Source organism: Scyliorhinus canicula, chromosome 3 (genome assembly GCF_902713615.1).
Source record: "Scyliorhinus canicula chromosome 3, sScyCan1.1, whole genome shotgun sequence".
Lineage (NCBI taxonomy): Eukaryota > Metazoa > Chordata > Chondrichthyes > Carcharhiniformes > Scyliorhinidae > Scyliorhinus > Scyliorhinus canicula.
This window is the reverse complement of record NC_052148.1, coordinates 122,139,521-122,163,973: the sequence shown is the minus strand read 5'-3', so window position 1 is coordinate 122,163,973 and position 24,453 is coordinate 122,139,521. Positions and strand designations below refer to the sequence as shown.

Below are 24,453 nucleotides of genomic sequence, written 5' to 3'. Positions count from 1 at the left end.
GGTTCAATTCCCGGCTGGGTCACTGTCTGTGCGGAGTCTGCACGTCCTCCCCGTGTGTGCGTGGGTTTCCTCCGGGTGCTCCGGTTTCCTCCCACAGTCCAAAGATGTGCGGGTTAGGTGGATTAGCCATGCTAAGTTGCCCTTAGTGTCCTAAAAAATAAGGTTAATTTGGGTGGGTGGGGGGGTGTTGGGTTACTGGTAGAGGGTGGATACGTTGGCTTGAGTAGGGTGATCATTGCTTGGCACAAACATCGAGGGCCGAAGGGCCTGTACTGTTCTATGTTAAAGCCATTCAGCCCATCAAGCCTGCTCCTCCATTGAAACAGATCATGGCTGGTCATCTACTTCTTAGCCGTTCTTCCAAATATTCCCATGTCCCACGATGTCTTTAATATCCAGAAATATATCGATTTCTGTCTTGAACATGCTTAATGATTGAGCTTCCACGGCCCTGTGAGCTAGAGAATTCCAAACATTCACTACCATCAGTATGAAGAAATTCCTTCTCATCTTAATCCTAAATGGCTTGCCCCTGAGACTGAGACAGTGCCCCGCCTAAGAACCCCTGCCAGTGGAACAACTCCCCCCCCCCCCCCCTCCCTCCCTCCCCCCCGCCGCCAACTGAGGCAGCGCTGGAATCAGTCTGCAATGTGGTGAGTATTTAAAGAAATTCTCTGCCTTTCTGAGTTTTTCTACCAAAGTGGATAACCTCATACACATATTCTATCTGCCACTTTCTTGGACATTCACTTAGCCTGTCGAATACTCCTTGAAGCTCCTCACAACTCCCATTGAGGGGATGGGGGGAGAGCGGAGGGGGGATGTGGAAGATAATCGGGGGGGGGGGGGGGGGGGGAGACGATGGGGTGATATGCGGAGGATTGGGATGGGGGATGATGGAGGTTGGGGGGGGATGATGGTGGGTGGAAGGGGATGGCTGGGGTGGGGAGAGGATGGATGGGGGGGGGGAGAGGATGGGGTGGGGATTGGGGGGTTGGGAGTCTCCCAGGTGATCAGCAGCCCTGGGTGGTCAGACTCTTAGCAGGGTGGCACCCTGGTACCCCCAATACCCCGATGAAGTATTGATAAAGTTTTGGTCTCCTTACTTTAGAAAGCATATGATTACATTAGCAATTCAGAGGAGGTTCACTCAGCTGATTCTTGGGATGAAGAGGCAATCTACTGAGGAAAGGTTGAGCAGGTTGGGGCAATATCCATCGGCGTCTAGAAGGATGAGGTGATCTTATTGAAACATACAAGACTCTGAGGGGACTTGACTTGGTGGATATTAGAAATATCAGTTACTAGGAAATAATGGAGGGAAAGGATGCCGGTTAGCACGATGGTTGTTGTGGATCAGATTGGTGCTGACAGTGGAGGGTTCACTCCCTGTCCCGGCTGGGATTTGATTCAGGACCTGCCTCCTTGTCCTACATGATGCTGTAGGCTGGACCTGCCTTTGGGCATAGAACCAAAGAAGAGCGAAATATTGGCAGGCACAAAGTTGAAAAGCATTGAGTGATTCGATTGAATCATCCACAAAGAGAAAATGAAATGTTTGCACAGTTTTCCCATGTTTATATCAAAGTTTCCTCTATAAATGTTAACTTAAAAATACCAGGTAGTGATGTTTATAGACAGGAAGCACACACATGTGCAACATTTTAACAATAAATACATCTATGCTTAATAGAGCATAATCAACCATCTATTTGGACATTTTGAATGTTTCCATATGTGCTTAGTTTTGATATGCCTATGCTGCTGCTTATACTTTTACTGAATTAGCTGCTCTATTCTACACTAGAATTTATTGAATATTAGGTAACTGACATTCAGTCAAACATAACAATAAAACATTTGGCTTGGTTTGGTGAACACATATAAATGTACTTTGAATCTTGGATGGGGGGTTATTTTGTCCTTTCATTAAAATAATACATACAGATTTATTCCTAACGCCATTATCTGAAATAACATCTGCCTATCCAGATTAACACCTGTGACCCAATTAATTCTCATCAGTTCGAGCAATTAGTTTAAGAATCGCATCATAAACACTTGTTTTAAACATTTATTCAGCTGCCAAAATCCGTGACATGTTGTTGACATTCCATAAACTGGTGGGAAGAGGGTATTCACAAGCTTCTAATGCACACCACAAAATACTGAAAATTAACATTCAAAATTGTTTCTGTTACATCGCACGTAAACATGAACAGTGAGACATCGCACGTAAACATGAACAGTGAGACAAACAAGATATTCCTCCAAATGTCATAATTGGTTAAAAAAAATTTTTTAATATAAACAATCATTTCAAAGTAGCGGTTTTAAGTGACTGCGCAGTCTTGGAATTAAATATTCTTTCCATTTGGATAAGTTTGGCCTTTCCTTTCCAGATTGTAGTTTAATTTTAGGATTATAGCTAGTTACTCCAGTGAAGTAAACGAGCCAGGAGCCAGTATTCTCCGGGGCCTTCAGCCAGTGGTGGGAATCCCGATGGCCCGGTGAATCAGGCATCAGGCAAAAAACGGGTTGAGGGCAGCACGATGGCGCAGTGGGTTAGCACTGCTGCCTCACGGCGCTGAGGTCAGAGTCACAACATGAGACCGAATGCAAATGGACTCCTCCATCGTTCGCTCTGGTCTGCTGAGTGACTGTCCAATCTCTGCCTGATGTTCTGCCGCCACCTATCATTGCATCCCCAGAATTGAGTTGATGGTTGCTTCCAGAGGCTCATCATCTGATCCAGGCTGAGTAGGTGCCTGGTCTCCAGCAGCCCTCAGATTGTCGGAGGCTTGCCTGGGCTATCCCTGCCTCTGACTGCTATGGGGATGTGTCAGTAACGTGTTCTCCAGAAAGTGAGTCTGTAGCCACCTGGGGTGGCCACTTCCCCATTCCAAAATGGATGCCCGCAAAGAATGCAGGGAAAATTGGCCAGGCACAGGAAAACAAGGAGGTGCAAGGTTTCCTGTGTATTAAGACTTGCAGAACCCAGACAGAACCGAATCCGGTAGCCATCTACATACTAATGAGCAATCACCAGAAACAATTAGAAACATTGAAGCAATTGAGACCAAACCAGACTCCCCGGCACCAGCGGGAGCCAGGACAAAGGAAGGCCAACGAACACTTAGGAACCGCCCAGCGATCAGGGAACAGCTCCAGTATTGCAGAAATCGATAGAACCGATTGGGACATGGTCCAATTAATTGGGACCAGGTCCGGGGACTGCCCAAAAGGGCGTGAAACCCCTGGGGACTATAAAGTAGAGTCCCCAAGTTCAGTTCGCTCTCTTGGCAGCTCTCAAAGAACTCCTGACCGTGACTCTCAACAAGGAGAGACCTGCGTAGCAGCTGCACCAACCAAGTAAGTCTCCAGACAACGCACGCTACGAGAAAGGCGCTCCTAGCTACTATTCCATACCAGCGTGAAACCTGCAGATTCAGAACCGGACAAAGGTCATTGTTCCTCTGACCTGGTGGGCCATTCGAAGCTAAATATAGGCCTTTAGTTATAGTGATAGTCTAGTAAGTAGAGTCTATGCATGAGTAGTGATTGACTGTGTGCATAATAAATGTGTATTGATTTCAAACTTACTAACTGGTGTATTGAGTTATTGATCAGCACTTGGCTTTGAACCTCGTGGTGGTATCAGAAAGATACCTGGCGACTCTAGAGCAAAGGTTATTAAAACAGAGCAATTAAGTAAAAGCAACACCAAGCAACAAGCCCCAGCCTAATCTAGAGCCATGCCCCACCGAGGCGTATCTCTGTGCGGGATGAGGATGCAGGTGAGCACTTTGGTGGTTCTTCCAGAGCTTCCTCTTCAGATGTAGTGTGGGGGCTCGGACTGGTGCTCGGCTCTCTTGTGGGCTTCAATATGCTGGTACCTAGAAAATAGAGAATGGAGTTTCAGTTGAAGAGCAGAAGATATATAAGCCTCCATATGACTCACTGTGATTGTCAGGATTTGATGCAGTGATGGAGATGTGATATGTTACAGGTTGCTGGGAGAGACCCATCTCCCCTTCCCCAAAGTGATCCCTGTCCTCCCCAGGAGGTTTGGCTGCAGCCTGCTCAAACTCAGTAAGGACAATGATGTCAGCCATCCCTCCTCCAGTCTGCAACCTTTAAGCCTGTGTGCCAGCTTCGCATGTATGAAGACAAAGAAAGGCATGTGCTGAGAAGAGATAGAGCAGAGGTTGGTTTAAATGCATGTCTCTTGTGTGTGGTCAGCCTTCCCCAGAAAGACCAGGGAATGGCATGTAAGCAACATGATAGATGGTGTGGCAGTGATGTGAAAGTCTTCATCAAAGAAAGATAATGGTTGTGTGTGATTCATGAAGAGAGTAGCTGTTTGATCGCATGATGTGAGCTTGATATTGGAGGGAGCTAAAGGATGGCTTACCTTGGCGGAGCGGATGAGATCTTTCCTCTTCTTCCTGCAGTGGATGGCACTTTGGACCGTTGCTCTTTTATAACAGCAGTGCGTGCTTACCCCGTATGGTGGACAAATGATCACACAAGTATTTCAGTTAAATCACAGTTTATTTATTACACACAAGGTTATATACTTAAGTAATCATGCGTTCATGCACATTAAGACTATAATTATCAATTTAAATGACCTTGACTTAACTTCCAAATGACTGGCTGGTGTAGGGTAGATATGGCCTTATCTGTTTCCTCACGTATGGCAGCTGGAGTTCGAGTAGGTTGTCTGCTTGATAGTCATCCTTCAGTAGATGTCGCGGGTCCTTGAACTTGGCTGATGTCAGGAGCTGTGCTGCAATCGGGGGTCAGGTGTAGAGCCGGTCCAAAGGAGACAGAAATGATGTCTGCGCTGTCTTTTAATTGGTTTAATTTTTCCCCGCCTCTTTTATGGGTGGTCTCTGGGTCACTATCAATCAGTTCTTCAGGGATCCACCCTCTGATAGGTCACATCCAATCAGGGCCTACCACATCATTTTTGGGGTGGGCACTCAAGTGGCCAATCCGGGGAGTGCTCCGAGCAAGGGCTTTGTGCCGCCTAGTCTGGAAGATGGTGCGATGGACAAGATTGTCCATTGTTCCTTTAATTGCCTTTCAATGGCCCATTTGCAGGTGTGGGTTTCTGCACAAGTCTGGGCTGCCGTTTGCAAATATACAAACTGCAGCCTGTCTGTGTCCCAACCCTGACCATATTTTTCATCACTCTTTGCGGGAGGCCATTTTGGATGGCCACAGGACGTGCTTGCCAGCTGCGCTAACCTGTTCTGTAATGGACTCCTAAGCTGGACATGTGAAGATGGTGTGCTTCCTGGAGTATTCCCTGGGATACAGGACACGCCACACCACCGGTACTCCTTTGATCAAGGCCTCGAGTATCTGGTGGGTGAAGCAGGTGCTGTCTTTTTCTTCAGGCCTTTAGCTTTCTTCTTGTGGCTGGAAGACTTTCTGCATGTGTCTTCATCAGGACTTCATCAGGAGGGTTGGAGAAAGTGAGATGTATCTAATGGGCTGGCATTTAAATATGGCTCCCGGACCTTTGAATCCAAAAGCTGACATCGAGCAGACAAATCAGTTCCCAATGCTTGACAGTGCATAATTAATGAGCTTCCAACACTAATCTGGAGCAAATACCCGCCATTCCGGCTGGTAGGGTGGGCACCAATGAAACCACCTGTCACCACACTTCGTACTCATAAATGGAAAATTACACCCCCACACTTTTAACAGATAAATTGATGCAATATTTATCTGCACAATATAAATATAAACACTTCTTAAAGATGCAACTACATTTTCACATTCTGCTTTAATCATTAATTTGTCATATCTGACACAGACTCTGCATTTCCTCAGCGGCTCACCACCATACCTCTGACATGAGTCCCACAGAAACCAGTGGGAAAAGGCAAAGGGCCCAATTGGCCCAACATTTTCCACCCTGCTTTTCTCCTGATGATATATCTGCCCACCTGTGAGAAGACAAATGTCATGAGGTAGACAGAGCTTGTGTAGAGCTTCTTTTTTTCAGCAGCTTTGGTTTCCCAGACTCACTTGTGACCTGGGGTAATAGTGGAGACCAGTGAGTTGAGGTATACCACATTCTAGGTCGGCAAAAGGAGGTGGAAAGGGCCCAAATTAAACAAGCTGCCTAGGTCACTGCCTACCAAAGCAATGGTGGACATGCACCTCATTTTCTGGTGACATGGAGTGGACCAGCACTGATAATGCACCCACAGTAACATGGACAAACATGGACAATCACCTGTAATTTAGATGTATCCTCACTGACCCTGCAAATTCAGGACAGTGTCCTGGAGATTTCCAGGACCTTGGTGTTTCAGTTTTAAACTCACCTCTAAAACAAACTGCTCCATAACTAGATTGGTGACTCCATCCATCATTACTTCCTTCATTACTGCATCAGCTTCTTGCGCAGTTTTCCAAGCCAACTGACTGCAATGGATATTGTCAAAGGAAAATAGCAGAGCTTCTACTAAGCAGAACGCTGTGCGCGGTAATGTGAGTCATTATGCTAATTTGGTGCTTTCAGAAATAAACTGCTATAGCTTGCACCAAGTCTCAGCACAAAAAACTGAGTGCTTGGAATGCACTGGCGGGGGGGGGGGGGGGGGGGGGGGGGGTGGAAGCAGTTACCACAGCAGTGTTTAAGAAGCCTCTTGACGAATAGGATAGTAATAGAGGGTTACGGACCCTGGAAGCGCAGAAGGTTTTCGGTTAGACAGGCACCATGGCTGCCACAGGCTTAGTGGGTCGAAGGGACTGTTCCTGTGCTGTACTGTTCTTTGTTCTATCGTACAGCACAGAATTAGGCCCTTCGGCCCTCTAAGCCTGTGCCGATCATGATGTCTGTCTAAACTAAACCTTTCTGCATTTCTGAGGTCCGTATCCCTCTATTCCCAACGTATTCATGTATTCGGCAAGATGCCTCTTAAACGTTATATCATATCTGCTTTGACCACCTCCCCCGGCAGCGAGTTCCAGGTGCTCACCACCCTCTGTGTAAAGCCTCGCACATCTCCTCTAAACCTTTCCACCTTGTACCTGAAACCAATGTCCCCTAGTAATTAACTTTTCCACCCTGGGAAAAAGTGCCTGACTATTCACTCTATCCATGCCCTTCATAATTTTGTAAACCTCTATCAGGTCGCCCCCTCAACCTCCATCGTTCCAGTGAAAACAATCTGGGTTTTGCAACCTCTCCTCATAGCTAATACCCTCCAGACAAGGCAGCATCCTTGTTCCTCTGTTCCTTCTCCAAAGCCTCCACATCCTTCTGATAGTGTGGCGACCAGAATTGTAGTAATGTTCCAAGTGTGGCCTAACCAAGGTTCTGTACAGCTGCAACATGACTTGCCAATTTTTATACTCAATGCTCCGGTCAATGAAGGCAAGCATTCCGTATGCCTTCTTGACTACCTTATCCACTGCGTTGCCACTTTCAGTGGCTTGTGGACCTGTACGCCCAGATCTCTCTGCCTGGCAATACTCCCAAGGGTTCTGCTATTTACCGTATATTTCCCACATGTATTAGACATTCCAAAATGCATTACCTCATTTGCCCAGATTATCTCCATCTGCTATCTTTCCGCCCAAGTCTCCAACCGATCTATATCCTGCTGTATCCTCTGACAATCCTGATCGCTATCCGCAATTCCACCAATATTTGTGTCATCCACAAACTTACTAATCAGCTACATTTTGTTCCAAATCATTTATATATACTACAAACAACAAAGGTCCCAGCACTGATCCCTGCAGAACACCACTAGTCACAGCCTACCATTCAGAAAAGCACCTTTCCACCACTATCCTCTGTCTTCTATGACCGAGCCAGTTCTGTATCTAAGGTGCCACCTCACCTCTGATCCCATGTGACTTCATCTTTTGTACCAGTCTGCCATGAGAGATTTGGTTCGGCCACATTTGGAATACTGCGTGCAGTTCTGGTCGCCACATTACCAGAAGGATGTGGATGCTTTGGAGAGGGTGCAGAGGAGGTTCACCAGGATGTTGCCTGGTATGGAGGGTGCTAGCTATGAAGAAAGGTTGAGTAGATTAGGATTGTTTTCATTGGAAAGTCGGAGGTTGAGGGGGGACCTGATTGAGGTCTACAAAACTATGAGAGGTATGGACAGGGTGGATAGCAACAAGCTTTTCCCAAGAGTGGGGGTGTCAGTTACAAGGGGTCACGATTTCAAGGTGAGAGGGGGAAAGGTTAAGGGAGATGTGCGTGGAAAGTTTTTTATGCAGAGGGTGGTGGGTGCCTGGAACGCTTTACCAGCGGAGGTGGTAGAGGCGGGCACGATAGCATCATTTAAGATGCATCTGGACAGGTATATGAACGGGCGGGAACAGAGGGAAGTAGACCTTGGAAAATAGGAGACAGGTTTAGATAAAGGATCTGGATCGGCGCAGGCTGGGAGGGCCGAAGGGCCTGTTCCTGTGCTGTAATTTTCTTTGTTCTTTTCAAAGGCTTTACTGAAGTCCACATAGACACCATCCACTGCCCTTTCTACATCAAACCGCCCCACCCACAAACTATTCATCCTCTTCCCCCAGTGCCCTTGCCTGGACTTGCTAATCCGGCCGTAGGGAGATCCCAGGCCTATCTGGGTTTTGGGGCATGCCATATTTTCCTCTTCCTCCCTGACCTCCTACAATGCCAGCAGTGACCACCAATCCAGGTGCGGCACCGACTGACCTATAGTTTCTATAAGGCAGGTCTCCTTGTGGAGATGGACAGAAGTCCCGCCTCACACTAATTAAAGGATCAGTATCCAAATAATTGAAATGAGGCTTGCGGAGCCCACCCTCATCGTATAATCCAGGCCATTGTGTTGTCTGGCATCAGTGAGAACAAAGGAACCTTGTAAACAAGTGCATACAAACTAACATAACTCCCATTGCTGCTTTTAGATCAGCTATTCTATGGTTCACTGAATAAACTGGTTATTCATTAAATGTGCAAAAGGTCAAAGAGTCAACACCTGGAAAATAAGTCAAGCACAACATTGTTTACAGATTTACTTCAATAGTTAAGAAAGCTAAGAGAACAGAGATAGTCCATGTGTTATGGATCTCAAATGAAGAAATTGTAGGTCCAACAAAAATGTTATGTTCGAAGTTAAATACATCAAATAAATCATAAGACGTTAAAAACACAGAATACAAATTATTCCCCATTAACTCCAGTATAAATTACGGTGGAAAATTATATGATCCAAGATTTGTTGTCTAGTGCCCAGCTCATCCATCATTCAGAAATGGCTTACACTATTACAAAGAACAATACAACACAGGAACAGGCTCTTTGGCCCTCCAAGCCTGTACCGGCCATGATACCAACCTTGGCTAAAACCCTCAGCACTTCCTTGTGCCATATCCCGCTATACCCATCCTATCCATGTGTTTGTCAAGAAAAGCCTTAGCTGTTGAGTTTGTGATTTTTGCAATGAAAAGACATTAAAAATGATACCAAGTTCAGTTAAGTTCACTGAATAGATCTCACCACTTAATGAGATGATTAGCTGGATTTTCTTGGTCCACAAGGTCTGAGGTGAGTTTTTGAAGAATAGACTGAGAAATATACAAGTTTAAACACGCAGCAGAAGGACTACTGAGGAAGTGAAACAGCCATCAAGTACTAGCTCACTATGTGTAAGTGATTCTACAGCACTATAGGGATCCTATACACTGTAACTTTGTTCAGGGACATTCTTTAAAAAAAAAGATTAATTCACCATCTCCCAATGTTAAAGGATCCTAAAAACAAATTCCAGGATCTGAATCTACATTTTCACCAAAATCTACTGATTTTTCTCTTGGGCCATTGTAGCCACCTGGGGTGGCCACTGCCCAACACAAAATGGAAGATTGCAAAGAAGGCAGGGAAAATGGACATGTTGGAAAGCAAGCAGCTTGCAAGGCGATTGTGTATTGGGACGACTGCAGAAACCGGTTTTGACTGCTGCAGAGACCAGACAGCACTGTGAAAGAAAACACGTTAACATACTAATGAGGCAATACCGGGCAAGTCCCAGATACAATGGACACAAGTTAAACACAAATTGATACATTCTATGGAAGGCCAGACCCAGTGGCGCCAGAGAAGCCCAAAACAAAAGGTCCCAGGAACCGCCCCAGCAACCAAGGAACTGCCCTAGGATTGGGGGGGTTCAAACATATCGATTGGGAAGAGACCAAATCGATTCCAAGCAGGTAAGGGAGTCCGCCCAAAGGGGTGCGGACCCCCTGGGACCTATAAAAGAAAGGTCCCACACTTGGTTCAGTCTCCTGTCTCCGGGCTCCTGTCTTCTACTACAGCCGTCGAGCAGCAGCCACCAACAAGTAAGTGCCTAACGACGACGACCGCTACCAGACATAGGCACTCCTGACACCCTTGGCAATTGATAGCAATCCGAAGTCTGCAGACCAGAGCAGAGCAAGAGGCCTTGTTCCCTGACCTCGCTGTTCCTTCGAGATAAGTATTAGTTGTTTAGCGGTAGGAGTAAGTTTAATCCTTTAGTGTGTGCATGGGTAGTTATTATAATTGTATTATAATAAACTCTAGTTGTTTGGACTTACTAATTGGTGTACGGTTTTATTGCTTTGAACTTCATCTTGAAGCTTGTGGCGGTGTCTTAACGGCACCTGGCGACTCCAGAGCTTAGTACGAGAAACAGAGCCAAAGTGAGTGTTCAGCACACTCACCCAGAACGACCAACATTTAGTGGCAGACTCTGCCGGGACTCGATTAGAAGTGGCCCCCCCCCTCCGAGAGACCCCAGAAATTTGAATTGGAAATCCAATTGGGAAAAGGAAAAACCACAAGTGTTCAAGGAGTTCAAATCAATAACGATAATTCGGAAGTGTGTTTTTGCATGCGTAACTAACAGGGTTGTAAGGTTAAACTGAGAGATTTTTGTTGTGTCAAACTGTCGGAAGTTTTATAATCGGAACATAGCGAAAGCCGTACCCGTATTTAAAAACATTACCTGATCATCCCCTGTTCCAAATTAAAGAGAGAAAGAGGAAATGGCCATGCAGGCAATGGAACGCCTCATGAACCCAGAACAGTTCGTGGTCGCAGCGACCAGCAGTAGCAGAGTAGGCCAGTGTCCTGTATGGGAGCTGGAACTCAGGAAATATCTCAAAGGGAAAGGATGGCCCCTTTGGAGTGAGTTTTGTGTGAATGAGGAGACAGGTCCCGGGAGTATAGGACATACTTGGTGGGAGAACCTTTCTCAAATTCACAGGAAGAATTTAAGTAAAGCACGCAAGCCGATGGCAATTGTGTCCTGCTTGGCACAATTGCAAGGCACAGAGGAGGTCGTTCGGACGCTCCGAGCAGAATTAGAGGAAAGGAATAGGATGAGCAAAGTGGATGTCAGGGACATCGAAAAGGAAAACCTAGTGTTAAGAAGGAAGCTGGCAGAGAAGGATAGAGAGGTGGATGATGCCAAGAGGGCACATCAGTCCTGTCTAGCCCATCTGAGCAGTTCCCAAACCCAATATGAAAAAGCCTATCAAGATGTGCAGCGTGCAGTCCTGATAAGAGAAGAGTCAGAAAAGCAGGTAGAGGCACTGCAAAGGCAATGCTCTGACCTAAAGGCAGCTTTAAGAGCATTCCATGCTGCCACCACTGAGCAAAGGCAAAGCACAGTGGATCACGCGAAGTGTAGGAAGCAGATTGCAGAGCTGCAATCTCTGCTTTCCATACAGAATGGTTCCAAAGCACCTTTGGAACACAGTTAGATGAGGAAAATGCCCCAGATTGGCAAGAATTAAGCGAGACAGCGCAGCGCTATGTTCAGGGAACATGTGCGCCAGCAGCGCAACAGAAAAGGAAAGCGCCCCAACCCCCCACAGATCAGATAGCACCCGCACCTATGAACCCAGTCACCACCCAGAGAAAGGCAACCATAGAAGGCGCACCCGACATCACCTACACCACCCCCTTAACTGTAATACAACTCAGGGACGCGTGTGAGAAAATCACCCCGTACCTCCCCACTGCAGACCCCCACCAATTTTTCGCGAAAGTGAAACAACAGGCGACCATGTACGGCCTGGATGAGAGAGAGCAAGTGAAGCTCACAGTTTTGAGTTTAGACTCATCGGTAGTTGCAGCCCTCCCCGACCCACAGAACGTTGGAGGAGGCACCCTCGAAGAGATGCATACATCTATTTTAGACGCGATAGGGTACAATAGAGGAGACCCAGTCGAAGGCCTAAATAAGTGTAGGCAGAAAAGGACAGAGCATCCCACAGCATTCGCAGGAAGGCTGTGGATTCATTTCACTGCCGTTTTTGGTGATTTAGACCGCGCACATTTAACCCGAGATAATATGGTTAAATGGACTCGCACCATCATCTCCCACGCCACAGATGCAGGACAGAATGTCTGCAGTAGTTATGACCCCTCAGAAGAGGCCCATAATGAAAAATGGGTTTTGAAAAGATTGTCCCGCGCTTGGGAGCAATCTGTCCAAGGCAAGGTTAAAGTGAAGACCCCAGAAGAAGCTCAGGCTGCAGCAGATATACAGGCAGTAAGAGCGCACCAAAACCCCGCATGGGTAAACGAAGGAAAGAACAGCCCCCCACAGAAGTCGCAGGAATGTTACAACTGCGGACATTTAGGACATTTTGCAAAAGAATGCAACGCCCCACAGAGATCTCAGAGAGGCCAGCAGACAGGCACTCTGAACAGGAACAAAGTTAAGCCTATACACAGTACAGTAGTCCCCCTTTATAACGCGGGTGTTGGGGTCCAAGACAGCCACCCGCGTTGCAACCGAGCCGCGGATATCCACGATGGGGGTTTTAAATTTATTTTAAAATCTATGCTAGCGCTTCCCATTGAGAGTCTACGGGGGGCGGGGGGGAGAGGTCAGACCCCCGTAGACTCACAATGGGAAGCGCTAGCATAGATTTTTAAATAAATTTAAAACCCCCATCGTGGATCTAATTAAAACAGTGTCAATTTCAGCGGCCGGCTCACTTTGATCCGGAGAGGGAAGCTGCTCTCTCACTGAAACAATCAGCGGCCGCTGAAATTGACACTGCCCGCTGCTCTCTCCCTCCAATCCAACTTTTAAGTTTTAATGTTTCTGATTGGAGGGAGAGAGCAGCCGGCAGTGTCAATTTCAGCGGCCGGCTGATTGTTTCAGTGAGAGAGCAGCTTCCCTCTCCGGATCAAAGTGAGCCGGCCGCTGAAATTGACACTGCCGGCTGATTGGAGGGAGAGAGCAGAGAACACAGGAGGAGGTCATACGGGCCTCTGCAAGACCAGCATGGTCTCACATCGCCCCTCCCCTCTGTAGCTGGGGTGCAGGCCGTGGCTGCTGGGGTACAGGCTGTGGCTCCTGGGGTACAGGCCGTGGCTGCTGGGGTTCAGGCTGTGGCTGCTGGGGTACTGATTGGAGGGAGAGAGCAGCTGGCAGTGTCAATTTCAGCGGCCGGCTGATTGCTTCAGTGAGAGAGCAGCTTCCCTCTCCGGATCAAAGTGAGCTGGCCGCTGAAATTGACACTGCCGGCTGCTCTCTCCCTCCAATCAGAAGCATTAAAACTTAAAAGTTGGATTGGAGGGAGAGAGCAGCGGGCAGTGTCAATTTCAGCGGCCGGCTCATTTTGATCCGGAGAGGGAAGCTGCTCTCTCACTGAAGCAATCAGCGGCCGCTGAAATTGACACAACTGACAGTTGGGGTCCATAAGCCCCCCCGCGGTATATCGCGAACCGCGGTATTGCGGAGCGCGGTATAACGGGGGACTACTGTATAGAGACGCAGTCAGGACAGACCAATGTGGACGGAACGGACTGACGGTGTTCGGGCTCCCCCACTTGGGTCTGTGACACCCTCTGGGACCGATCTGGAAGGCCGGAGGTCACAGCAAAGATTAGAGGGAAGCCCATATAATTACTTTGGTACACAGGAGGGTCCCGCACAACAATTAATTCCACCATTACAGCACAGGCAGACACGTGGCCCACCACATCCACAATTACACTCAGCGGATTTACAGGTCACTCACAGCAGGGACACATTACAGCCCCTGTACCCATCCAACTAGGGAATATCTCCACCAGACACCCCGTTGTTTTAGTTAATCTGCCCCGCACAGCAGAACACATACTGGGTATTGATTTTATGAATGCCCACAGCCTGTCATTCGATCCAGTCAATCAGTGTGTCTGGAGAATGGCAAAATCGGACAGAGCACCCGCAACTCTCACAGTAGGAGAGTATGCAAATAGGATTAGTGCAGTAGGCGACTATTGTTTCGACCCGACCACGCTTAGCACGGACAAACAGGTTAGGGCAGTTTTGAACCGACACAGGACAGCATTTGCCAGTCACCGGCACGACTGCGGCAGAATGACTGGACAAGTTCAAGTTACTGGACCTGACCCGAGACCACAGAGACAGTACCGATTTCCCCTAGAAGCAGAGGGAGAAATTGGAAAGGTTATAGAGAGCTTATTAGAGCAGGGGGTACTTAGGACAGTAGCCTCGACTAATAATGCCCCTATTTGGCCAGTGAGGAAGCCCGACGGATCATGGCGTCTGACCATTGATTATCGGGAACTCAACAAAGTAACCCCAGCAGTAGCCCCCACGGTAGCAACAAGTCCCGAGACCATGCTCAAGCAGGGACTCCACTCCAAATATTTCACGGTATTGGACATTAGCAATGGCTTCTGGTCAATCCCATTGGCTAAAGCGTGCCAGTACAAATTTGCCTTCACATTTAAAGGACAGCTGTATACGTGGACATGCCTCCCACAAGGATTCCACAATTCACCCTCCATTTTCCACCGAAACTGGCAAATGGATTAGCCAAATTTTCCCGACCCGAATGTCTGGTGCAGTATGTGGACGACCTATTACTGCAGACAGACACCAAGGCAGAGCACATCACGCTTCTGGCCGAGCTCCTGGAAATTTTACAAGAGATTGGATGTAAAGTTAACCCCAGAAAGGCCCAGATATTGGAGAATCAAGTGATGTATTTGGGTACAGTCATCACGCACGGCAAACGCGAGATCGAGTTCAAAAGAATTGAATCGATTGTCAAATTGCCCCTTCCCCAGAATGTTTCAGCCCTCCGGTCGTTTTTAGGACTGGTTAGGTACTTTCGGAACCATATCGATGGTTTTGCGACAAAGGCAGCCCCACTCTCAGACCTCCTTAAGAAAGGAGCCCCTTGGGAATGGCTTCCGCAGCATACAGAGGCTGGGGAAGAGTTAAATAAAGCCCTTAGCACAGCACCCGCGCTATAAGTTCCAGACCCGCTCTCCCCCTACGCAATTGAGGTAGCTAGCACCGATCTGACCCTCTCGGCCGTGCTCCTTCAGGAACAGCACGAGCAGCTACGACCAGTGGCTTATGCCTCACGACTTTTAGACCCCGTAGAACAGGGATTTTCAGCCTGCGAGAGGCACCTACTAGCAGTATTTTGGGCAGTTCAGTACTTCTCGTACATTACCGGACTCAATCCCATCACCATTTTGACCGAGCACACCCCCACACAGTTACTTTTAGACGGTCGACTGAAGGACGGCTCAGTGAGCCAGATAAGAGCAGCTAGGTGGACACTACTGTTACAAGGACGGGACATAACAGTTAAACGGACCAAAACACACACATTTTTAGCGGACAACCTCCAGTATCCAGGACAACCCCATGAATGTGAGATTGTAGCACCCCTACACAACACAGGACCCTTCATTGCAAAGACGCCCCCCAGAAAGATAGGGAATTCAAGCCAGAGCCCCCAGCACACAGACACGTGTGCCCCATTAAAAATATATGTGGACGGTTCATCCACAGTTTTAGATGGAGAACGCATCACTGGATGCAGGATCTATGTTGAGGATGCGCAGGGTCGTGCACTAGAAGAAATCGCATTAAAATTACCAGGTCACTTAGGCGCGCAGGCAGCAGAGCTCGCGGCCATTGCATATATAGTGGACCACCCAGATTCGTTCCCCAGCCCAGTAGACATATATTCGGACAGCTTATATGTCTATAACAGCCTGACCGATTTTCTACCCCTGTGGAGGACAAGAGGTTTTGTCTCCGCAGACGGGAAGCCCCTTCCATCAGCCCCATTACACCGCCATATCCTAGAGAAGGCAAAGGATAGGACGTATGGCATAGTTAAAGTTAGGAGTCACCATAGGTCATCCCCCCCTGGAAATGTAAAAGCCGACACACTGGCAAAAGCAGGTTCCAGGCGAGGTCACCTTTGGACACCCCCAGCTAGCGCACCAGCTAGCGCCCCTGTGAGTGCAGTTCAGGTCTCACAGACAGAAATCAAAGATTTAGTACAGGCACAGAAGCAGGACGACAAGATGTAACCCACTACATAGAGAATTGTTTAATTTGCGCACAGAATAACCTGGAGAGGTATTCAAAGAAGGCACAACTCAGCCACATTCGCCCCGTTAATGGCCCCTGGACAAACCTCCAGATCGATTTTATAGCACCATTGCCCCCTTGCAGGAATGGCTATAAATATGTTCTGGTGGTCATAGATACCTTTACCAAATGAGTAGAGGCATTCCCTTCACGCACCAACACTGCAAAGACAGCTGCAAAGATCCTGACCCACCACATCTTTACGAGATGGGGTCTTGCCAGAAGTATAGAGTCAGATCAGGGATCTCACTTTACAGGACGGGTCATGAAGAACGTCCTGACCATATTCAGCATAAAACAGAATTTCCACATTGCGTATCACCCCCAGTCAAGCGGGATAGTAGAACGCATGAATCGGACCCTAAAATCGACCCTTAGGAAGATGGTACAGGAGAACAATTCGACTTGGGATTCAGTGCTCCCATTCGCACTAATGTTCATCCGAAATCTAGTGTTTGCAGAGTAACAGGAATAAAAACATTACCATCACCCACTTTCAGTGGTGGAGATAAATAGAGGGTTGTTGGAATTAAGAGGTTTATAAGTTATGCTTTGGGACTATATCTATAATTTAAAGTAAAATTAAGGAGGTCATGTGGCCTGTTCTGACGGCAAGACCATGTGGTTTAATTGTTCGAGATTAAAGGAAGGATTGTTTTACTGGGAAGAAGGTGCAAGGTGGTTATTCATGGAGACAATGATAGCAGCCGATGCGTTAACAAAGGATAGTATGTGACTATTATGTTCCAGGAAAGCGTTGAGAATATTGGATTGTAAATAGTCATGCTTTAAACTATTAATTTACTTCCAAGAGAGTTGGATCACAAGGATAGCTAATTTGCATTTCTACCTGGATACAAGGCCCATGTGGTTCACACTGTAATGGAGATGGGAAAGGGTCTACAATATCCCTGAAAACTCATTGACAAAGTTAGCCTGCCAAGATTCAGGAGAGGGAGAGCAGTTGTGGGCAACAAGATGTTGTGGTTCACCATGCAGGACCGGGCATGGGAGCTTACACTCACAGATTCAAAAGACCAAATTCACGAGGAGGTAAAATGGGACTGGAAGATTCACCTAGCTTGTGCTCTGAATCTCTGTGGAAAAGTTCGAACCATGAAAGGTGATTCCTAGATTTAAAATTGCCAGGCTGAGAAAGGAAAATAAGTAAACTCTTAGGAGCTAAAATCAACTTCAACTAGTTTGGGGAGAATTAAATGACTAATGGCGCGATCTACTGGTGAAAATGCGTGATTACGGAGACTTCTGGTTGCGGCTATGCAGAGCTAAGCTGCACGTTCGGCAGCTCCCGCTAGAAACGGACTTTTGGGCTCTTTTTAGGGACCCCAGCGGTGCTTGATCGACGATTCCTGACGTGGGAAGGGGTCTGCAGTAGATCCCCAGGGTTCTATGGTCCGGACCAGGAGTGGGGTGAGCAGAAAAGCGGTGGCAGCGCCTCTGGAAAAGCGGGGGAAGGAAAACAAAATGGTGGCCGGCAGAGCCCTCGACGAGCTGAGGCAGTGGGCGCAGGAGCAGCAGGAGACTCTGCTGCGCTGCTTCCAGGAGCTTAAGGTGGAGCTGCTGGAGTCGCTGAAGGCTACCACCAGAGAGCTGATGGAGACTCAGACAGCCCAGGGGGCCGCAATCCGGGAGCTGCAGCAGCAGGCCTCTGAAAGAGAGGATGAGGCCGCGGCCGTCGCGGGGAAGGTGGAGATGCACAAGGCGCTCCATAAAAAGTGGCAGGAGCGGTTCGAGGAGATGGAGAACCGGTCGAGGCGGAAACATTTACGGATCCTGGGCCTCACGGAAGGGCTGGAGGGGTCGGACCTGGCGGCCTATGTGGTCGTTTTGTTGAACTCGCTGATGGGAGCTGGGTCCTTCCAGGGGCCCCTGGAGCTGGAGGGGGCCTACAGAATACTGGCCATGAGGCCCAAGCCGAATGAGCCGCCGCGGGCGGTGCTGGTGCGGTTTCACCGGTTCGTTGATCGTGCGTGCGTGCTTCGGTGGGCCAAGAAGGAGCGGAGCAGCAAGTGGGAGAATACGGTGGTGCGGATCTACCAGGGCTGGAGTGCGGAGGTGGCTAAGCGGAGGGCCGGGTACAACCGGACGAAAGCGATGTTCCACAGACAAGAGTGTGAAGTTTGGCATGTTGCAGCCGGCGCGTCTGTGGGTCACCTACAAGGACCGTCACCATTATTTCGAGTCCCCGGAGGAGGCGTGGGCCTTTGTGCAGGCCGAGAAATTGGACTCAAACTGAGGGTCAGGGATGGGGGTTTTGTATGCAAATGTAACTGTGTCTATTTTTTGGAGGGGGGGTTCTCTGTTTCATGTAGGATGTGTGTTGGCTTCAGGGTGGGTGGGACGATGTCTTTTCGTATGGGTCTGGTGGACGGGTTTGGGCAGGGAGGTAAACTGGGAGTCCAGGCAGCTGGTAGTGGGGACGGGCAATGGGAGCTGCCCTAGAGGAGGCGGGGTTGGGCAGGGCGAAGGCGCGGGCTTTCCTCTTGTTTCCCGCGCTGCGGGGTGATGTTTTTATTTTCCCGCGCAAGAGCGGGGTGAGGAGGGCCTGCTGATGGGCACGGAGGAGGTGGAGTAGTCCCACGTGGGGAGGGGTCGGAGGTGTGGTGGGAGTCGCCGGGGTCAGCAGAAGTTAGCTGGCTCATGGGAGTGCTATGGAGGAGGGGGCGGGGCTAGGAGGGGTCCTAGCCTTGGGGGTGGGGGGGGGGGGGGGGGGGGGGGGGGGGGGGGGGACCACCGGGTTGCTGCTGAAATGGCCAGGAAGGAGCTGGAGTATGCAGAGGGTGCTGGGGGGGAGTTGCCGCCGTGGGGAACAGCCCGAGCGGGGGGCGCTGGCCAGTGGCGGGCAGGGGATTGGTCCATGCTCCAGGAGACGCACCTGAAGGTGGTGGACCAGGTTCGACTGAGGAAGGGATGGGTGGGCCAAGTATTTCATTCAGGGCTGGATGAGAAGAATCGGGGGGGTGGCGATCCTGGTGGGAAAGAGGGTGTCGTTTGAGGCGTTGAGGGTGGTGGCTGACAGTGGCGGGAGGTATGTGATGGTGACTGGTAAGCTGCAGGGGGAGCGGGTGGTGCAGGTGAATGTCTACGCCCCGAACTGGGACAAGGCGGGGTTTATGCGGCGCATGTTGGGCCGCATTCCGGATCTGGAGGCGGGGGGCCTGATCATGGGGGGGGACTTCAACACGGTGCTGGATCCCCCATTGGATCGATCCAGGTCCCGGATGTGTAGGAGGCCGGTGGCGGCTAAGGTGTTGAGGGGGTTTATGGATCAGATGGGAGGGGTGGATCCCTGGAGGTTTGCGAGGCCAAGGGCCAGGGAGTACTCGTTTTTCTCCCACGTGCATAAGGGCTATTCCAGGATCGATTTTTTTTGTCCTGAGCAGGGGGCTGGTTTCGAGGTTAGAGGATGCTGGAGGATGCTGAATACTCTGCCATTTCGGATCATGCCCCGCACTGGGTGGACCTCGGGCTGGGGGAGGATAGGGACCAGCACCCCTCTGGTGCTTGGAGGTGGGGCTGCTGGCAGACGAGGAGGTGGGCGGGAGGGTTCGGGGGTGTATCGAGAGGTACCTTGAGGCCAACGATAACGGGGAGGTCCGAGTGGGGACAGTTTGGAAGGCATTGAAGGCGGTGATTAGAGGGGAGTTGATTTCCATCCAAACCCATAGGGAGAGGGGAGAGCAGAGAGGGAGAGATTGGTGGGGGATATGGTGAGGGTTGACAGGAGATATGCTGAGGCCCCAGAGGAGGGATTGCTGGGGGAGAGGCGTAGCCTTCAGGCCAGGTTCGATCTATTGACCACCAGAAAGGAGGAAGCTCAGTGGAGGAAAGCACAGGGGGCGGTGTATGAATATGGGGAGAAGGCGAGTAGGATGCTGGCACACCAGCTCCGAAAGCGAGACGCGGCCAGGGAGATTGGGGGAGTGAAGGATAGAGATGGGAAGGTGGTGCGGAGGGGGGGTAGACGTTAATGGGGTCTTTTAGGACTTTTATGGGGAATTGTACCGGTCTGAACCCCCGGAGGAGGGGGGGGTTTCTTGGACAAGCTGAGATTTCCAAAGGTGGAGGCGGGGCAGGTGGAGGGACTGGGGGCGCCGATTGAGCTGGAGGAGCTGGTCACTGGGATTGGCAGCATGCAGTCGAGGAAGGCGCTGGGGCCGGATGGGTTTCCAGACGAATTTTATAAAATGTATGTGGACCTGTTGGGCCCCCTGTTGGTTCGGACCTTTAACAAGGCAAGGAAGGGTGGGGCTTTGCCCCCAACTATGTCACGGGCGCTGATTTCCTTGATCCTTAAGCGGGACAAGGACCCTCTGCAGTGTGGGTCATATAGGCTGATCTCACTGCTAAATGTAGACGCCAAGCTGTTAGCGAAGATCTTAGCTACAAGGGTACAGGATTGTGTGCCGGGGGTCATTCACGAGGACCAGACGGGGTTTGTAAAGGGAAGGCAGTTGAATATCAACATACGAAGGCTTCTGAATGTCATTATGATGCCGACTGTGGAAGGGGAGGAGGAGATAGTGGTGGCATTAGACGCGGAGAAGGCCTTTGATAGGGTTGAGTGGGGGTATCTGTGGGAGGTGTTGGAAAGGTTTGGGGAGGGGTTTGTCCGTTGGGTGAGGCTGCTCTATGAGACCCCGGTGGTGAGCATAGCCACGAATAGGAGGAGGTCGGAGTACTTTCGGCTGCACCGGGGGACGAGACAGGGGTGTCCCCTGTCCCCCTTGCTCTTTGCGTTGGCAATTGAGCCCCTGGCCATGGCGCTGAGGGAGTCGGGGAACTGGAGGGGCATGGTGCGGGGTGGGGAGGAACATCGAGTGTCGCTTTATGCGGACGACCTGTTGCTGTATGTGGCGGACCCGGTGGGGGGAATGCCGGAGGTGATGAGGATTCTCAGCGAATTTGGGGGCTTTTCTGGGTATAAGCTCAACCTGGGTAAGAGTGAGCTGTTCGTTGTGCACCCGGGGGATCAGGAGGAGGGGATTGGTAGGCACCCACTGAAGCAGGCAGGGAGGAGCTTTAGGTATCTGGGAGTCCAGGTGGCTAGGAGCTGGGGGGCCCTGCACAAGCTTAACCTCACAAGGCTGGTGGAGCAAATGGAGGATGAGTTTAAAAGGTGGGATATGCTACCGCTGTCGCTGGCGGGTAGGGTGCAGTCCGTCAAGATGACGGTGCTCCCGAGGTTTTTGTTCCTGTTGCAGTGCCTCCCCATCCTTATCCCGAAGGCCGTTTTTAGGAGGGTCAACAGGAGCATCACGGGGTTTGTATGGGCACACGGGACCCCGAGGGTGAGAAGGGTGTTTTTGGAGCGGGGCAGGGATGGGGGGGAGGGGGGGGGGGGGGGGCTGGCACTGCCCAACCTGTGTGGGTATTACTGGGCTGCCAACGCAGCAATGGTGCGTAAGTGGGTAATGGACGGGGAGGGGGCAGCATGGAAAAGGATGTAGATGGCGTCCTGTGTGAATACGAGCCTGGAGGCGCTGGTAATGGCGCCATTGCCGCTCCCTCCAACTAGGTATACTACGAGTCCAGTGGTGGTGGCTACCCTGAAAATTCGGGGGCAATGGAGACGTCATAGGGGGGAGGTGGGGGGCTCGATGGAGTCCCCGATACGGGGGAATCACCGGTTTGTCCCGGGGAGCGTCGATGGGGGGTTTCTTAGCTGGCACAGGGCAGGTATAAGGAGGTTGAGGGACCTGTTTGTAGATGGGAGGTTTGCGAGCCTGGGTGAGTTGGATGGGAAGTTTGGGCTCCCCCAGGGGAACATGTTTAGGTACATGCAGGTTAGGGCATTTGCCAGGCAGCCAGTGGCGGGGTTCCCTGTGTTGCCCCTGCGGGGGGTTCGGGACAGGGTGCTCTCGGGGGTGTGGGTTGGAGGAGGGAAGATTTTGGACGTGTACCACGTTATGCAGGAGGTGGATGAGGCCTCTGTGGAGGAGCTGAAGGGTAAATGGGAAGAGGAGCTGGGTGAGAGATTGAGGAGGAGACGTGGGCGGATGCCCTGGAAAGGGTGAACTCCTCCTCTTCTTGTGCGAGGCTTAGCCTCATACAGTTCAAAGTGCTGCATAGGGCTCATATGACCGGGACGAGGATGAGCAGGTTCTTTGGGGGCGAGGATAGGTGTACTAGGTGCTCGGGGAGCCCAGCGAACCATGCCCATATGTTTTGGGCATGCCCAGTGTTGGGGGACTTTTGGAAGGGGGTAGCAAGCACGGTGTCGAGGGTGGTAGGATCCAGGGTTGAGCCAGGCTGGGCACTCGCGATATTTGGGGTAGCAGCGGAGCCGGGAGTGAAGGAGGCGAAAGAGGCTGGTGTTCTGGCCTTTGCGTCCCTAGTAGCCCGGTGTAGGATTTTGCTTCAATGGAAGGATGCGAGGTCCCCAAGCGTGGAGGACTGGATCAATGACATGGCGGGGTTCATTAAGTTGGAGAGGGTGAAATTCGCCCTGAGAGGGTCGGTGCAAGGGTTCTTTAGGCGGTGGCAGCCTTTCCTGGACTTCCTGGCGGAACGGTAGGGAAATAGGCCGGCGGCAGCAGCAACCCGGGGGGGGGGGGGGGTTTGTTCTTTGGTTTTTACTATGGTTGTTTGGTTAATATTGTTTTGTTGTTTATATTTTGTGCAAATCTTAATAAAAACTATTTTTAAGAAAAAGAAAATGCGTGATTACCCGAAAGGCGGCGCAGCCGGTAAATGCCGGGAGATTCCTCTTCCGGGTTTTACCCAGCTCGCCACGTCTCACAAGATCGAACGTGATTTTGCGAGACGTTACGATCTGAATCCTACTATTGCGGGTGTGGTCACTATTTTGCAATCTGCATTTTAGAGTGAGACAGCTAGTAGATGGCATGGTGTATATATGAACTATTGCAATCCAAGAATACAAAAGGATACTCAGCAGTGAAAGGATCCATCCCATCTGGAGTTCTTCGGGTGTAGTCATCCATCAACTTCTCCACAATGTCACTGAGTATTGAGCGAACCTAAAGGTCAAAAATACAGTCTTTATAACCAACTCAGATGATACCAAATTTGCTGTTCTAAAACTACTAGGTGCAAGACTTTGTCAGTTTACATTTTATATTAAATTATTAGGACATTCATCATAAACCAGTGTTGAACTCTGAAGAATCACGTTTTAGTACAGACAAATTGGTGAAAATTGCTTTGTGATTAGCACATACTTCACAACATAGGAGATTCTGTCTGACACAGTACAGCAGAATAGAAGTTTAAGGTTGGCAAGTTCATTTGCCAGGAATGAATTAAAAGGAAAAAAAAGGAGAGAACTCGCATGTATATTGCACCTTTCACGACTTCTGAAGTGTAGATACAATTGTAATACAGCCAAAGATGGCAGCCAATTTGTGCAAAACTGGATCCCGTGACAGCTTTGAGACAACAGACCAGGATTATCTGTTTTAGAAGTGTTTGTTTAGATGGTGCCGCTGTCGCTGGCGGGGAGGGTGCAGTCAATCAAAATGACGGTCCTCCCAAGGTTCTTGTTTTTATTTCAGTGCTTGCCCATCTTCCTCCCTAGGGCCTTCTTCAAAAAGGTGACGAGTAGCATCATGAGCTACGTGTGGGCGCGCGGCACCCCAAGGGTGAGGAGGGTCTTTTTGGAGCGGAGTAGGGGCAGTGGAGGGCTGGCACTACCCAATCTCTCGGGGTATTACTGGGCGGCAAATGTGTCGATGGTGCGCAAGTGGATGATGGAAGGGGAGGGGGCAGCTTGGAAACGAATGGAGGGGGCGTCCTGTGGCAACACAAGCCTGGGGGCCCTAGTAACGGCACCATGGCCGCTCCCCCCCACGAGGTACACCACGAGCCCGGTGGTGGCGGCCACCCTCAAGATATGGGGCAGTGGAGGCGACACAGGGGGGAAAAGGGAGGTCTGTTGGCGGCGCCAATAAGAGGGAACCATAGATTCATCCCGGGGAACATCGACGGGGGATTTCAGAGCTGGTACAGGGTGGGCATACGGCAGCTGAAG

General features: G+C 50.0%; 1 protein-coding gene across 1 annotated transcript in view; it reads right to left on the bottom strand.

Moving 5' to 3' along the window:
• Positions 1-24,453, bottom strand: part of LOC119962921 — a 68,993-nt gene that overhangs the window by 25,440 nt on the left and 19,100 nt on the right. The window contains exons 7-8 of the mRNA XM_038791194.1: positions 23,355-23,443; positions 6,351-6,450 (exon numbers count right to left, since the gene is read on the bottom strand). Of these exons, the coding sequence (XP_038647122.1) occupies positions 6,351-6,450; positions 23,355-23,443 (189 nt within the window). The remainder of the gene's footprint in view (positions 1-6,350; positions 6,451-23,354; positions 23,444-24,453) is intronic.